Consider the following 14,263-nt stretch of genomic DNA (forward strand, 5'->3'; position numbering starts at 1 on the left):
TGGATAATTCATTAAAGCAGGAGGATGGCGCATCCCTGCCCAAGGAGGGAGCAGCAAAGAGCCCAACACATGATCCAGGGTGCCCGTGGGCCTCAATTCCAGCCCCTGGAATTCTCTGTGGAAGCAGCACGGGCTGGACAAGGAGGTGAGGGGAGGGTGCAGGTAAAGCAGGACTCAGGTGTGACATAAAACCACCTCGGAACTTGCAGGGCGGTGGAAGGGAAATCCGGCAGCTCCGGGATGGTGTGGGAGTGTGGAGGATCCTTGAGGAAATTTTCTGCTGGTGTGGGTGGAATTGGTGGCCCAAATAAACCCGGGTCTGCTGGGTTTGCACCTTTTGGTGCAGTTTCCTGCGTGGGTGGGGAGCTACGAGGCTTTCAAAGGTCCACGGGGTGAGCTCGTGCCCACCTGAGGCTCTCACCTGCACGGTTTGGGCTTTTCCAGAGCTTCCAAAATACCTGTGGCCTCATAAGTAATTCTCCTTCTCCCTGTACCTTCATCTCTTCTGTTCTGTGACATTAAACCAAAGAAACATCAATGGAGCATCAACTGAGAAATGAACTTTTGATCCTCTGGTGAAGAGAAGTAATCATTTTGCAAAGTTTCATTCTTCCTAATTTATAAGGTCGTTTTCTTGCCAGATCTTGCTTCAAACTTGTACAAACTTTGTCAAAGAAATTGGCCTGTTCTGTCTGACCCTTTCTCAGGAGCTGCAGAGCTCAGGAATTTGTGCTGTGATCCCACAGGGCTCCTTGCAGTTTCCCTGTTGACAGACAAATCCCTGTGGGAAAAGCAAAACCCTTCATTGTAGTGAGGGAGAGGTTTTCTGATAGAGCTCGTGTGTTTAGGCAAGAAAGAAATCTCCTGACTCCTGAGTGATGAGGAAAGGAAAATAATCCTTTACAAGAGCAGTGTCTTGCTGGGATCACGTGCCCTGATGAGTCCTGGGGCATCTCTTATTCAGGGAAGCACAAAACTTGCAGTGAACTTCCAGAAATGGGTGGGGACAGGGCAGTAAAGGGGGCTGGGATCGTAAAATTATCAGCACCAGCAAAATACTGAGAAAATCTGGGCATGAAATTGCTCAGAAAAGAGTTCAGGAGTTTTGTCTGGTGGCATTTACCCATTAACATACACGGGAAAGAAGTGGGTTAAGGAAACCTGAGCAGCTGGATGCCCAGGGGGAGTCAGGCTGATCCTTTCCTGCTTCCCAGCTGGGAGAGAAGGGAAAAGTATCTTGTCCTGAGAGCTCTGTCAGAAGCAAAATCCTATCATTATTATTATTATTATTATTATTATTATTCTCTTTTCTCTCTCCCCCTTCCATGTTCCTCCCTGCTGTGGCAGTGGGGTCTGTCCAGGTGTTGGTTTGAGAAGCAAAAATCATCCTTTATTCTTTATTTTGTCTTCCAAACCAGTGGAGCCTGAGCTAAGGACAGGCACAGCAAATGGATAAGAGCGGTCACGTGCAGAGGAGGGGGAAAAAAGGATATTAATATTAAAAGAAAAAGTGTAGGGAACTTTCTGACAGAAAAGTGGTCACAGTCAGGTCATGCCCCAGCTAAGGAAAAATGAGGAATTCTGTGTCCTGCCAGCCCTGAGGCTGGGGACAGTCAGCAAAGCAAAAATGTAATTCCTTGTGGGTGAAGTGAGTGCAGGGCTGATTTATTTCTTTTTTATTTAAAGAACTGCTTTCAGGGGATCTTTCCCTCTGGAGTGTTGTGGTCATGTTGCTGCTGAACATAAATCTCAAAACTCAGCTCACTCTCAAAGAGACAAATGTAAAGAGCAGGCTGGACTAAAATGAGAATAACATTAAAATTCCTGTTTAAGAGCTGATTTTTCTGAGCTTGCCTCGGTCACAAAGGAGATTGTATGGCTGGGTCCTTTGCTCTTCATTTTATGCAGCTCTGCTCCCAAATCCACCGAGCCCCAGTGTCCACCAGTGCCTGCAGGCTCATCCCAAAAACCTCCCTCCAGAGTCAGGCTTTGCCAGAGCTCAGCAGGAACGTTCTACTTTGTGCCTATTTCCAGTTTGCAAAGCTTCTGCTTTAGAAAAATCAAAATGAAGTTAAGAAAGGGGGCAGAACCTGACGTGGCCCTGCACAAACTGCGCATCGCCGTCCTGTTAGTGCTCGTTGAAAATCTTACACACAACCACAACGTCCCCTTGAGCAGTGGAGCAGCAAAATGGGACAAGCCAATGTCCCCAAGGGCAGCAGGAGAACAGCAAAGGTGCTGGGCTGGTGATCACAGCCTGGAGCCTCTGGAGCTGCTCCGGCTGCTCAGCCACGTTTGCTCCCCTAATTATCCAAGCTTGGAACCCTCCAAGGGAGCTCACTCCAAGGGAATTTACTCCAAGGTAAGCTGCTCCAACTGTACTGAATTCATTTCTCTGGTTTATGCCTTAGGGTAGGAATTTGTCTCCGAACTGGGTGATCCTGGTGTCTGTAAGATCGAGCCAAAGGGAAACCCCGAAAAGCCAACTTTAGCACAATATTACCGTAGAATGTGTGTGATGTAGACAAATCCGTGTGGAATATGCAGGCAAAAAATGGTTTTCTATTTGCTAGCATGAAATTAGCAGCTTGGTTTAATGAAATAAAAAGCACAGGGGATTCTTATAGCCTGGGAATCGAGCTTGGCACTCAGCAGTGAGAATTTCCCAGATGAAGTCAATTTCCACCTTGAAGAAACAGAAGTGGAGGGTGCAAGAGGATTCTGTTTTGTCAGGGACACCCTTTTTCGCATCTCGCAGCCTCTGGAGAAGGATGGGGGATGCTGGGCAGGGTTTAACCATCCCCAAGTCGCTCTCTGATCAGTCTTATCAGCAGTGGCCATGGCTCTCGCTGGCGTGTGGGGACATCTGCTGCCAGCCCTGAAAGCTGACTTGGAGCTGCTGCTGGGAAGCGCTGGGAATAACATTCTTGTGCAGAGTGGTGCTGTGGGATGAATCTTTCTTGCCTCCAAGTCAAGCCCCTTGCAGCCTTTCCCAGGGATTCTCCATTTTCATGCTCAGATCTGTATAAAGGGGAAAAACAAAGGATTTGTCTGGTGCCTTCCACTCTTTATTCCAACTTTGTGCTTGCAAAAGTTCTGTCTAAACTGAGTTATTGAGTGTCCAGGTCCCAGCTTCGTCTCCAAGGCTGGATTTGTCTCAGCTCTTCTGGAAACCAGGATCTTCCTCCCTGCTCACAGCAGCGAGTCTGGGATGTCTGGACTGTGAAGAGCTTGGATGGTGTGGAATTGCCATCCTTGGACAAGCTGCAATAATGATCTCCTGGCATTACCTGTGCAAGGCTGATTTGTCCCTGGGGAAGGGCCCTCTCTGCCCCCTCCTCACTCTGTACCCCACAACCTTTGTGTTGTAGAAGGAAGACGTGGACGAGAACGGCGACGCCAACATGGAAGGGGCTCTGATAGCCCGGGACAAGGTCGGGGTGCAGGATTTTGTCCTTCTGGATTCCCACACCAGCGAGGCTGCTTTCCTCAACAACCTTCGGAAGCGCTACCAGGAGAACCTCATCTATGTAAGTGCTGCTGCTGCCGGGGTTTTGTGGCTGCTGGAATGTCCCTGAGGAGGCCTCGCTGGTCAGGGCCAGGAGGAAGAGCTGAGTATCCTGTGTGTATCTAACAACAAGGCGTTGGTAGTACCCAGCAGAGCGATCACCCAGGAGGAATTTATCTAATTTAGCTAATTAAAATAATAATTAAATAAGTCTCAGCTTGCTCGAGGCTGCCTTGCAAAGGATGGGCAGTAAATAGGAAGGGAATGAGAAAGGGAACACTGTGACTGAGTGAAGGCAGGACAAGGTTTGCCTGGGAAGGGCTGAGGATTTTATTGTGTGTTGTGTTAACTTCAGTAGGAAAAGGGTCCTGGAAAGCACCAAGTGATCCCAAATTCTTGCATTTCAATTGTCGGGCTCTGAGCTTGCTCTCATGGTTCAGCTTTACTCATAACCAGGAGGATTTTGGAAGAAGTTTGGTATTGGTTTGGGAGGAGTTTTGGTCGCTTGCTTTGGTTCTCTCATAACAAGCTCTGTGCCATCTTTTGTCATTTGTTTGTGGATAATGTCCTGCAGTCCTTGGCTCCTCCTTTGGGATTTTGGGGTGGAGCAGGTGTCCCAGCAGACTCTCTCTCCCTGCAGACCTACATTGGTTCTCTCCTCGTGTCTGTGAACCCCTACCAGGAGCTGGACATTTACACAGTGACTCAGATGCAGCTTTATCGGGGCGTGAACTTCTTCGAGCTGCCCCCACACCTGTGAGTGTTCCCACGGGATCTCCGTGGGTATTGCTGATTTGGGATTTCCCTCTAAGGCTGTCCTGCCACCACGGGGGGTGTCTGCAGTCACTAGGCCTGGATTTTACTGTCAGGCTTTGAGTCAGGCTCAAGTTTTGAGCCCAGCTTTCCCAGTGGTTGTCCCTGGGAAATGAGGTGCTCTCTAAGATCCTTTCCAATCCATTCCAGGACACTTGTAAAGTCCAGCCAGGAGTAAAATCCCCTGGAAACTTTCCTATTCCTCCTCCTGTGCCATTCCTAATGGATGTTTCTCCTCCGAATTCCTCCTGTGCCCATCCCAGCTATGCCATAGCTGACAATGCCTACAGGGTGATGTGCAATGAATACAACAACCACTTCATCCTCATCTCTGGGGAGAGTGGGGCTGGCAAGACAGAGGCATCCAAGAAGATCCTGCAGTACTATGCAGTGACCTGTCCCACCACGGAGCAGCTGCAGACTGTCCGGGACCGGCTGCTGCTCTCCAACCCTGTCCTCGAGGTGAGAAACTAAAGGAAGGCCCAAAATGCAGAGGTTGTTGGGCCTCACTGCTCGATGATTCCCTGCAAATCTGCAGTCCTGGGCAGGAATGGCCAATATTGGTGCAGCCTCTGAAAGAATATTTGGGATTTAATATCATTTAATATTTGAAAATTTAAATTTGGGGGCTCGATTTGAGGATGGCTGAAAGAAATACAAGAAAATGCAAGAAAACTGCACCATGCAGCAGTTCCTTGGGGCCTCATAGGTTAGATAAGAAAAAGCAATAATTGGTTTAGCTGAATTCCGCTTTAAAGCTATGGAAATGCATTAGTTTGTATTTCTTTAATCCCAGTAAATTCAGTGGGATTCAGCTGAAGCAGCAAATCTTGGCTACTGCAACTGGGTGCGAGGCTCTCAGTGAGGTGAGAAGTGATTTTTCCCTCTCTGTTCATCCCCAGGCTTTTGGGAACGCGAAAACCCTGCGCAACGACAACTCCAGCAGGTTTGGGAAGTACATGGATATCCAGTTTGATTTTAAGGTGAGAACAGACCCAGTGGAGCGCTGGGAAAAGGAGCTGAGTCTGAGAAACCTCCTGGACACCAAGCAGGCAGCCCAGGATTTATTAATTCTTACATTGCACATTTCTGACCCTGTTTTTACAGACCTCGCATTTTGCAGGTGAGGTCACTGGTTATCCATCCTGGAAGCTTCCAGCACTGCTGGCAGTCCTGGCAGTGCTCCATGGAAAACTGATTGAGAGTTTTAAAGCTCAAGTTACTTTTACAGGACAGCAAATCCTTGTACTGTTGCTTTGCTGGACACTCTTAAACAAAAGGTGGCAGATAAATGGCAGCAGAATTGGGTTTTTCCTGAGCCCGTTCCTCATTCCTGGGAGTAAAGAAGCAGCAGCCACAGGGATTGTTGATGGTTTTGGTGTTGATCTGCCTGCTTTGCTCTGCCAGGGAGCTCCAGTGGGAGGGCACATCCTCAGCTACCTGATAGAGAAATCCCGAGTTGTCCACCAAAACCATGGAGAGAGGAATTTCCATATTTTCTACCAGCTGCTGGAGGGTGGAGACAAGGATCTGCTCTGCTGGCTCGGGCTGGAGCGCAACCCCCAGAAGTACACGTACCTCATCCAGGTCAGTGGGAGCTGGAACGGCTCCGTGCCTCCCATCAGGAATTTGGGATGGAAAATGCAGCTTGGGCAGAAGATATTCTTACCCTAAAAACAAAGGATGGCTGGAAGATCAAGCTCTGCACAACTTCAGCCAGTTTATGGTGACGCTCTCCACACTCCGGGCTTTGATTTGTTTGAGGTTTCCGGTATAAATGGAAAGATTTGATCAAAGGAGCCACATTCAGGATTAACAGCAGTGAAAAACTTGCTGAGGGAACTGGAAATGAAAGCAGTGTGCCCAGAAGTATCTGTGTCTGCTGCTAATAAAGTTCATTACCAATTAATTGTATTAATTCATCTTTCTTTTACTGCCTAGGGTCGATGTGCCAAAGTGTTTTCTATCAATGACAAGAATGACTGGAAAATAGTCCGGAAAGCTTTTTCCATCATTGACTTCACTGAAAAAGATATCGAGGTACTGCTTGTTCAAAGGGACTGAACAAATTTCAGAGAGGAGGGCACTGCTCTTTGCCTGAGGTGATGGAAGCAGCCGTGCCTGCGAGAGGGGCTAAGGGTGGAACACACTTAGGGTGGTCAGGACCTGAAGGGGCCGACAAGAAACGTGGAGAGGGACTTGGACAAGGGGCAGGACAAAGGGGAATGGCTTCCCACTGCCAGAGAGTAGGTTTGGATTAGATATTGGGAAGAAATTGGGTCCCTGGCAGGGGTTGCCCAGAGAAACTGTGGCTGCCTCATCCCTGGAAGTGTCCAAGGCTGGGCTGGACAGGGCTTGGAGCAGCCTGGGCTGGTGGAAGGTGTCCCTGCCCTGGCAGGAGGTGGAACAGGATGATCTCCAAGTTCCTTTCTACCCCAAACCATTCTGGGATTCCATGATGCTGTGGGATTGAGGGAGTGGGTGGCGAAGAGCACGATGCTGGTGGTGGTACCGGGTTCTCTGATTCACCTCCTTCAGCCCGGCCAAAATTCTGTTAATTAATGATAGGAAAGATCAGCACCACCCCACAGGGCTGTGGGAATCCGTTTTCTAATGGAATATCTCCCATTATCAGCATCTCTTTGGAATCGTTGCCAGTGTCCTGCACCTCGGGAACATCCAGTTTGAGGAGGACAGCAATGGCCACGCCATCATCCGTGACGGGACACAGATCAAGTGGATTTCCAAGGTGCCTCTGCCCAGATGGGCTCAGAATTCCCTGTGCTGGGAGGAAAACCTTATCCTCGCTGTGATTTTCTTATAGGGACAAAACAGTTATTCCCAAAAGCACCGGGATAACTCAAAAAATACCCAGCTCTTGTTGTAAACCTTCTTGAGCCTTCTCCCTGAAATCTCCTTATTTCCTCTTGCTCTGAGATGAGGGTGATTGGGAAGGGGGCTGGGGGTTGTGCCCTGCTGATCCCACAGTGCTGCTTATTTAAACAGGGACCTGTGGCTGTGCTTTGAGTGCAGATGTTTCTCTCCTTGCAGCTCCTGGGTGCTCACCTGTCCATCCTGCAGGAAGCTCTCACCCACAGGAAGATCGAAGCCAGATCCGAGGAGGTACCGGGGGGTTCTGTGTAGTCCCAGATTAATCTGGGAAACCCCAAGGTGGGGAGTGGATGAGGAGCCAGTTCTCAGTGTAAACCAGATCCCTCTGGCTGTGCCTCTCCTCCTCTGCATCCCCTTCTTCCAGCCTGAGACATGAAACTAAAATATATTGGAATTTGATTCCTGAACAAGGCAGGAACTGTTAAAAAGCTGGATCAGGGACTTGTATTTGAGCCAAACGATTTCCCCTTGCCCAGTCCACGGTGCTTCCTGGGAAACTGGGCTGCACAAACAGAGGAAAACACTGGGAAAATTTGCTCTTTGGACATTTTGTATTTTCATTTTAATAATATAAAACTGAAATGCTATCAGAATATTTCCCCACTTCATCTAAATGAATACCCACCAAAATGCAGTTCCCCAAACCTACTGGCAGGTGGGGATACACCAGAGTGAAGGAACACTGATGGAAAACGAAGCTGTGGGTAGAATCAAGGAATTCCGGAGTCTTTTGTGTTGGAAAGGACCTTAAAGATGATCCTGTTCCAACCCCTTGCAGGAATAGCTGCAGTCCAGGGGTGCTGTGGTGTAGGACAATGTGGCTGCTTCTCCAAGCCACAGATGTGACCTGGCTGTGCAGAAGTTTGCTCTGATGCCCTGTGGTGTTTATCCTCTCTGGGATATCTTTATTTCCAGGTGCTCAGCCCTCTGAACGTGGATCTGGCATTCTACGCCCGGGATGCCGTAGCAAAGGCAATTTATGGAAGGACTTTCACTTGGCTCGTCAACAAAATCAATGGCTCTCTTGCCAACAAGGTTGGTTTCTTGTCTGGGGTCCTCTGAGACACTGAATGCTCCTAAAATGCTGAGCAGTTTCTCCAGAGAGAGGCCCCACAGCCCTCATCACCAAATATGTGGCATGTTGGATAATTGCTGCTGGGACATCCCCCAGCCCTGAGCTGGGAAACCTTCAGTTACTCTCTGTTAAAGAGTTTCAGCAGTTCATTACCTGCTTTAAAGTGGCTTCTCCACTGCCATTTCTCTCAAAAAGAAAGTTTGAAATTCGGGTGAAAGCAGCCAGCTGCAGGGAAGGAGCAGTGGCAGAGCAGGGGTGTCTTTGACAGGACTCGACTCAGAAAACAGTTATTGGCCTGCTGGATATTTATGGCTTTGAAGTGCTGGACACAAACAGGTACGGGCTGTTCTTGGGATTTGGGGTGACCTGGGGGCACAGGAGGTCCTGCATGAATTTTTGAGGCTGCCCTCAGCCCAGCAGGGCAAGGCACAGGGACTAAAACCTGGGTGCAGGAGTTTGCTGGAGCCCAGGAAAAGCTTTAGCTTGGGCTGCAGGTCTGTTTTGGGCTGTGGTGCAGCAGTGTGGGAGCAAGGGGTGGGTTTGGTCTGTGTGGGAATGGGGGTTTGATCCGTGTAAAAATGGGGAGTTTGGTCCCTGTGGGAATGGGGTTTGGTCTCTGTGGAAGAAGCAAAGCTGCCCCTGGAACACACCAAACATGCTGCTGATTTAACCTCCCTGAAGCTTTGAGCAGTTCTGCATTAATTACTGCAACGAGAAGCTGCAGCAGCTGCTGATTGAGATGACCCTGAAAGCAGAGCAGGAGGAATACGAACTGGAAGGGATTGAGGTAAATTCTGTTTCCCCCTCCCTTTTCCCTTCGAGCTGCCATTACACTGAATGCTTTTGATCATCAACGTGAAAGTCATCCTGCTTTTTTTGTTTGTTATTGCTCCCATGGGAAGCATTTGCCAGGGGTCTCTTTCTGTAACCCTTTTGAAGTGCAATTTAGCCCAGACTTAATTGACATCATTTAAGGAAGAGGTAGGACCTTCCCCAAACCTCAGTGACAGTGTCCCTGGAGAATGAGGGACTCCAGCAGTGTAAAACATGGGAAGATGGAGAGCATTAGTGTAGAGAACAAGAGGATGGTGTGGGCTGCTGGAAGCAGAACTCTGGGGTGGGAGCATGGATCACTGTGCTGTCACCTTTTCCCGCAGTTGATCCTAATTCCCAACACTCATTTCAGCGGGATCTGAGGCTGGATCTGATTTCAGTTCCAAAGAACTTAAAAAATTGCAAAGAAAAGGTTTTTATCTAAAACTGGTCTTCCTTTTTCCCTCTTCCAGTGGGAACCAATCCCGTATTTTAACAACAAAATCATCTGTGACTTGGTTGAACAGAAGCACAAAGGAATAATCTCCATCCTGGTAAGAACAGAGTTTGTGCTAAATTAAAATGCGGGCCTGTGCCTTGCTCTAATGGTCCTTAATCACATTTTACCCTCTAATTATGGGATGGGTCTGTGTTATCCAGAACGTAAACACAGATTCCTGTAACAAGCACCCAGAGGATGAGGCAGAGGATCCGCTTTTGGGGGGAGTTAAAGGTGGGGGATGTTCTGCTTCCCCTGCAATGGGGCTTTGGGTTTGTGGGTCAGAGTTGTACTAAATGTTATCCAAGAGGGAATATGAGCTCAGAGCAGCTCTGATCCAGTGCCTGCTGTTCCAGGATGAGGAATGTTTACGGCCTGGGGAAGCGACTGATTTGAGCTTCTTGGAAAAGCTGGAAGAGAAAGTAGGAGATCATGCCCACTTTGTGACGTATGCATTTACCCTCTGTATCTTCCCATCCCATATCCAGGGCTGGGCAGGGAACAGCCTCTGCCTTGTCCCAGAGGGAATCAAACAGCCCATCCAGATGTTGGAAAACTCCACTGGTGGATCCTGGGTACTGGGAGGTGTGAGCGGGGCCGTCTCTTCACTGGCGTGATGCTGAGCTTTGAGTCTGTCATCCCACACCAAAATTAGGGACTCCTGGGATTTGGACCAGGGTTTTAGCCCATGAAGGCTAAATGGCTTTGGCCACAGCTGGCTTTGGCCCCCATGGACTCCAGGGAAAGCTGAAGATGTTGTGACAAGGAGCCAAATGCCTGAGGCTGAGGGGGGATATGTAAATATTTACACCCATCTTGTTCTGTGTGAGCTTGGAGTACAAAGAGGAGAGAAAATGCTCCTCTCCCCCAGCTGAGTGACATTTTGGTTCATACTCCATTTGGAGGGGTTTTGGATCCCATTTTGGTGGCAGCTGAGCACATTGGCGCCGGGCTGTGCTGGCACTTCCCTGCAGAAGCTGCTGAAGGGCTGTGACAAGTCATCAATTGAGAGTCACAGTGCTGAGCTGTCACTGTTCCTGCAGCTCTGAACTCCACCACAGCCAAGTGGAAAATTTGTAGCCAACTTCCTTGTCACCACAATGTGCCTTAATGCTGTTCTGCCTGATTAAAAGCTTTAAATAGAAGTGCTGGAGCTCCTTCCACAGGATCTGCTCTTGGAAGGAGCTTTGATACACGAACGTGCTGTTGTGACACTCGGCTCTGCTGTTTGTGACTGCTTACAAAGCTGAAACTTCAACTGTGAAGTTGCTCTTTTTTTCTTGTTTGGTTTTTTTCCCATTCCCGCCCCCCCCCAGGAATCCTTGCTTTCCGAAATATTCCTGCTATTCTCGAACATTTGGATTCCTCCTTTGTATTTGGGTTCTTGCTCTAGGGCAAAGTATCTGAAATCCTTGCCCCCCAGGTTTGCTTTGGGGCCGAGGCAGCTGGTGGTTTTTCCCCCACATAAGCGGTAAAAATGTATTGAAATGGATGTTGTGGGAAGAACTCTTGGTATTTCTGGAATGGGTGATCACTGCTAAATGGCAGTGAGTGGATCCCAGGTATCCTGAGGAGTTTGTGGGAGCTGCCTCCCATTCTCTGCTGCCAGCAGGGAGAGATGATGGTTTGATCACAAGCCAGAACTCCCCAGCCAGAGCCACATCAATAGCACCAAACCCCCCATTTCCAGCTGTCCCCCAGCTGTGCCTCTCCCCAAGCTGAGGGAATCTCTTTGCTGCTCTTTCTCCTGCTGTTTTGTTGGATTCTCCCCCGGCAGGCGCAAGCTGGCGGATCAGAAAACGCGGAAATCCATCGACTGGGTGGATTTCCGCCTCCTCCACTACGCGGGAGAGGTCACCTACTGTGCTGTGGGTGAGTGAGAAACGGCCAGCCTGGAGCTCCTGAGCTCCTGAGCTCCTGTGGGTGATGATGACCTGATGGGAAGAGGAATTACAAAACACCTGCCCTCTGCAGGCACTGACCTGGAAGTCTTAAATGTGGCTGCAGTGAGAATTTTGAGGATGTGAATGTTCCGATTTTCTTTTTTATTTTCTTTTCATTTAATTTTTTCCCCCCCCCCAGGATTTCTGGAGAAGAATAATGATCTACTGTACAGAAACCTGAAGGAGGTAGGCACAAAAATGCTATCTTGGAGCAGAAGATTTATTTACTCTCTGCAGCAAATAAAAACATCATTTTTTTTCTTTAGCACTGATCTTTAGGCACCTCTGTGTGTGTTCTCAGGGCTGTGCTGCTCCCAGGAGGAATAGAAGGGCTGCTCAATAGGGCAACTTTTATCTCCTCCTGTTTCAGGTGCTGTGCAACTCCAAGAACAGCATCATGAGGGATTGTTTCCTCCTGTCAGAACTGGACAACAGGAGGAGACCAGAGACTGTGAGTTCTGTCTTTTGTCTTAACTCTGAGTATCAGCTCAGCTCCCCAGGTCTTGGTTTAAACACTGATCCCTTCCTCAGTCCTGATGGCCACAAACTAAAACAACAACAAGTTCCACCTCCACCTGAGGAAGAGCTTTCCATGGAGGGTGGCAGAGCCCTGGGACAGCTGCCATGGGAGGGCCTGGAGTCATTCCAAACCCACCTGGACACGTTCCTGTGTCACCTGCCTTGGGAGGGGTTTGGACTGGGTGATCTCCAGAGGGTCCTTCCCACCCCAGCTATTATGGGATTCTGGGATTCCTGCACTTGGTGGATGTTTTTACTGCCATCCACCCCTGAGAGCTCCCTGGCAGCGGAACAGTGGTGCTGCTGAGCCAGCAGCCAGCAAAGTGACATCCCATGACACATCCCCCAAGGAGCAGGGAGCGCTGAAGGGCTGCCTGCTGTGTCCAGCTGCATGGCCAGGGCTCAAACGCTGCAGCTCAGCACTGTCCCAACTGACCACGCTCCAAAAACTCCAGGCTACCAATGCACCATCAGCTTTTGCTTCCAGGTTTCAGCTGGATGCAGGGAGTGGATTTCAATTCCTGCAGGGAAGAGTTCCAAAGCTCAGGAAGTTTTTTGATGCTGTCTTAGGTTGCAACTCAGTTCAAAAACAGTCTGACGAGTCTGATCGAAATCCTGATGTCCAAGGAGCCCTCGTACATCCGCTGCATCAAACCCAATGAGAACAAGGAGCCTGGTAAGGCTGGGGCTGAAGACTCTGTCAGTCCAAGGAATGGACAGAGGGATTTGTTTGGAGCAGGGTGCAGCATGTACAGGTTGTGTGTTTGTGTTTATATTTAAAAATAAACAGCTTGGTTAAGCTGGCGGCAAATTCATCCCCGTGGGTAATCGGGGATTTGATTCCTTCCTGATTCCCCCAATGCATGCACACGCGGGTGAGCCTCCCCAGGCAGAACTGACCAGTGAAGGTGTGCTCTTGCTCCAGGGAAGTTTGATGATTTCCTGATCCGACACCAGGTGAAGTACCTGGGGCTGATGGAGCACCTGAGGGTGAGACGGGCCGGCTTCGCGTACCGGCGCAAGTACGAGCTCTTCCTGCAAAGGTGAGGGAGCTGCTTCCCCTCTGCCCAGCAAATCCTGCCCTCCTGAGGGCTCCAGAGCAAGCAAAACTTGAGTCCCAGCAGTGGGAGTTGTCAGCAGATGCTCTTCTGCTTCAGAAGTACCCTTTGCATGTTGTGTCTTGCCTGCATCATTTTGATCTGCGTTGGCATCTTCTGCCTTGAGTAAAGCAGAAGGAATTTGAGGGAGTTCCTCAAACTTTATATAATTTGTGTTGTTGTCCTGCTGATCTTCCAGGTACAAAAGTCTCTGTCCAGCTACCTGGCCACACTGGCATGGGCCAGCAGCAGAGGGTGTGGAGAGGCTCATCAAACACATTGGTTACAAGCCTGAGGAATACAAATTAGGAAGGTAAATTCCTTGCTCTGGCTACTCTGCTGCTCAGTGTTTGCTGTCCTGGATACTCTGTCCTGTCTGTGGCAGGAGCAAGGAGAGATATAAAACCCCAAATACACAAATTTCCTCATTATTTTTACCTGTTTCCATGGGAGCTTGAATCCAGCCTTGCTTCTTCCATCTCTGGGCTAGGGTTCCAGCTTCTGCTGCTTGCCTGGGCAGCCCAATGCAGCTTGGGCTTGGGTGGCATTACAGCTGTTGGGGGGGCTCTGAGCCTGCTCAGGGCAGCTGGAAGGATGGCTCACCATGGATAACCTGCTCCTGGTCTCTTTTTCAGAACCAAAATATTCATCCGTTTCCCAAAGACCCTGTTTGCCACGGAAGATGCCTTTGAGTACAGAAAGCACCTGCTGAGTAAGGCTCCTGTTCCCTTGGTCTGGGACAGAGGAGCCTGGGGATCCTTGTTCCTGGCTCTGGCTTGGATGGGGCTTGAAGCAACCTGGGATGGTGGAAGGTGTCCCACCCCATGGCAGGGGGTGGAATGGGATGGGCTTTAAGGTCTCTCCCAACCCTGGTCTGCACAGCTCTGCAGAGTCCATGGAAAACTCAGTAAAGTTGCTCCAGGCTGGGGAGAAATCCCCGCTTGAGCCCTGGATAGCTGGCTCCTTTAGAGCTCCTCGGTCCTATAACTGCCTGTCCAGGCCCAGATGCACCAAGTGCCTTTCCCTTGGGATTGGGATCTCTCCTGTCTCATCCTAGTCTGTACCTGCTTGAAAAACACAACTGAAGGGCACGGTACCTACAGG

At 49.5% G+C, this 14,263-nt stretch overlaps 1 protein-coding gene across 5 annotated transcripts in view; it reads left to right on the forward strand.

The window, feature by feature from the left end:
* MYO1H (myosin IH) overlaps window positions 1-14,263 on the forward strand; it is a 29,082-nt gene that overhangs the window by 7,534 nt on the left and 7,285 nt on the right. For 4 of the 5 annotated variants that reach the window (XM_010398285.4, XM_010398286.4, XM_010398288.4 and 1 more), the window contains exons 2-21: window positions 3,372-3,530; window positions 4,149-4,264; window positions 4,585-4,783; window positions 5,224-5,304; window positions 5,729-5,908; window positions 6,263-6,361; window positions 6,957-7,070; window positions 7,373-7,444; window positions 8,129-8,248; window positions 8,557-8,624; window positions 8,970-9,075; window positions 9,575-9,655; window positions 9,957-10,048; window positions 11,378-11,472; window positions 11,683-11,729; window positions 11,914-11,994; window positions 12,633-12,738; window positions 12,988-13,105; window positions 13,359-13,472; window positions 13,795-13,871. In XM_010398285.4, the coding sequence (XP_010396587.1) occupies window positions 3,372-3,530; window positions 4,149-4,264; window positions 4,585-4,783; window positions 5,224-5,304; window positions 5,729-5,908; window positions 6,263-6,361; window positions 6,957-7,070; window positions 7,373-7,444; window positions 8,129-8,248; window positions 8,557-8,624; window positions 8,970-9,075; window positions 9,575-9,655; window positions 9,957-10,048; window positions 11,378-11,472; window positions 11,683-11,729; window positions 11,914-11,994; window positions 12,633-12,738; window positions 12,988-13,105; window positions 13,359-13,472; window positions 13,795-13,871 (2,125 nt within the window). Of the gene's footprint in view, window positions 1-1,412; window positions 2,363-3,371; window positions 3,531-4,148; window positions 4,265-4,584; window positions 4,784-5,223; window positions 5,305-5,728; window positions 5,909-6,262; window positions 6,362-6,956; window positions 7,071-7,372; window positions 7,445-8,128; window positions 8,249-8,556; window positions 8,625-8,969; window positions 9,076-9,574; window positions 9,656-9,956; window positions 10,049-11,377; window positions 11,473-11,682; window positions 11,730-11,913; window positions 11,995-12,632; window positions 12,739-12,987; window positions 13,106-13,358; window positions 13,473-13,794; window positions 13,872-14,263 lie in introns of those variants that run through there. The other variant, XM_010398284.4, reaches the window with a different exon arrangement.

Source organism: Corvus cornix, chromosome 15, assembly GCF_000738735.6.
Source record: "Corvus cornix cornix isolate S_Up_H32 chromosome 15, ASM73873v5, whole genome shotgun sequence".
Taxonomy (NCBI): Eukaryota; Metazoa; Chordata; class Aves; order Passeriformes; family Corvidae; genus Corvus; species Corvus cornix.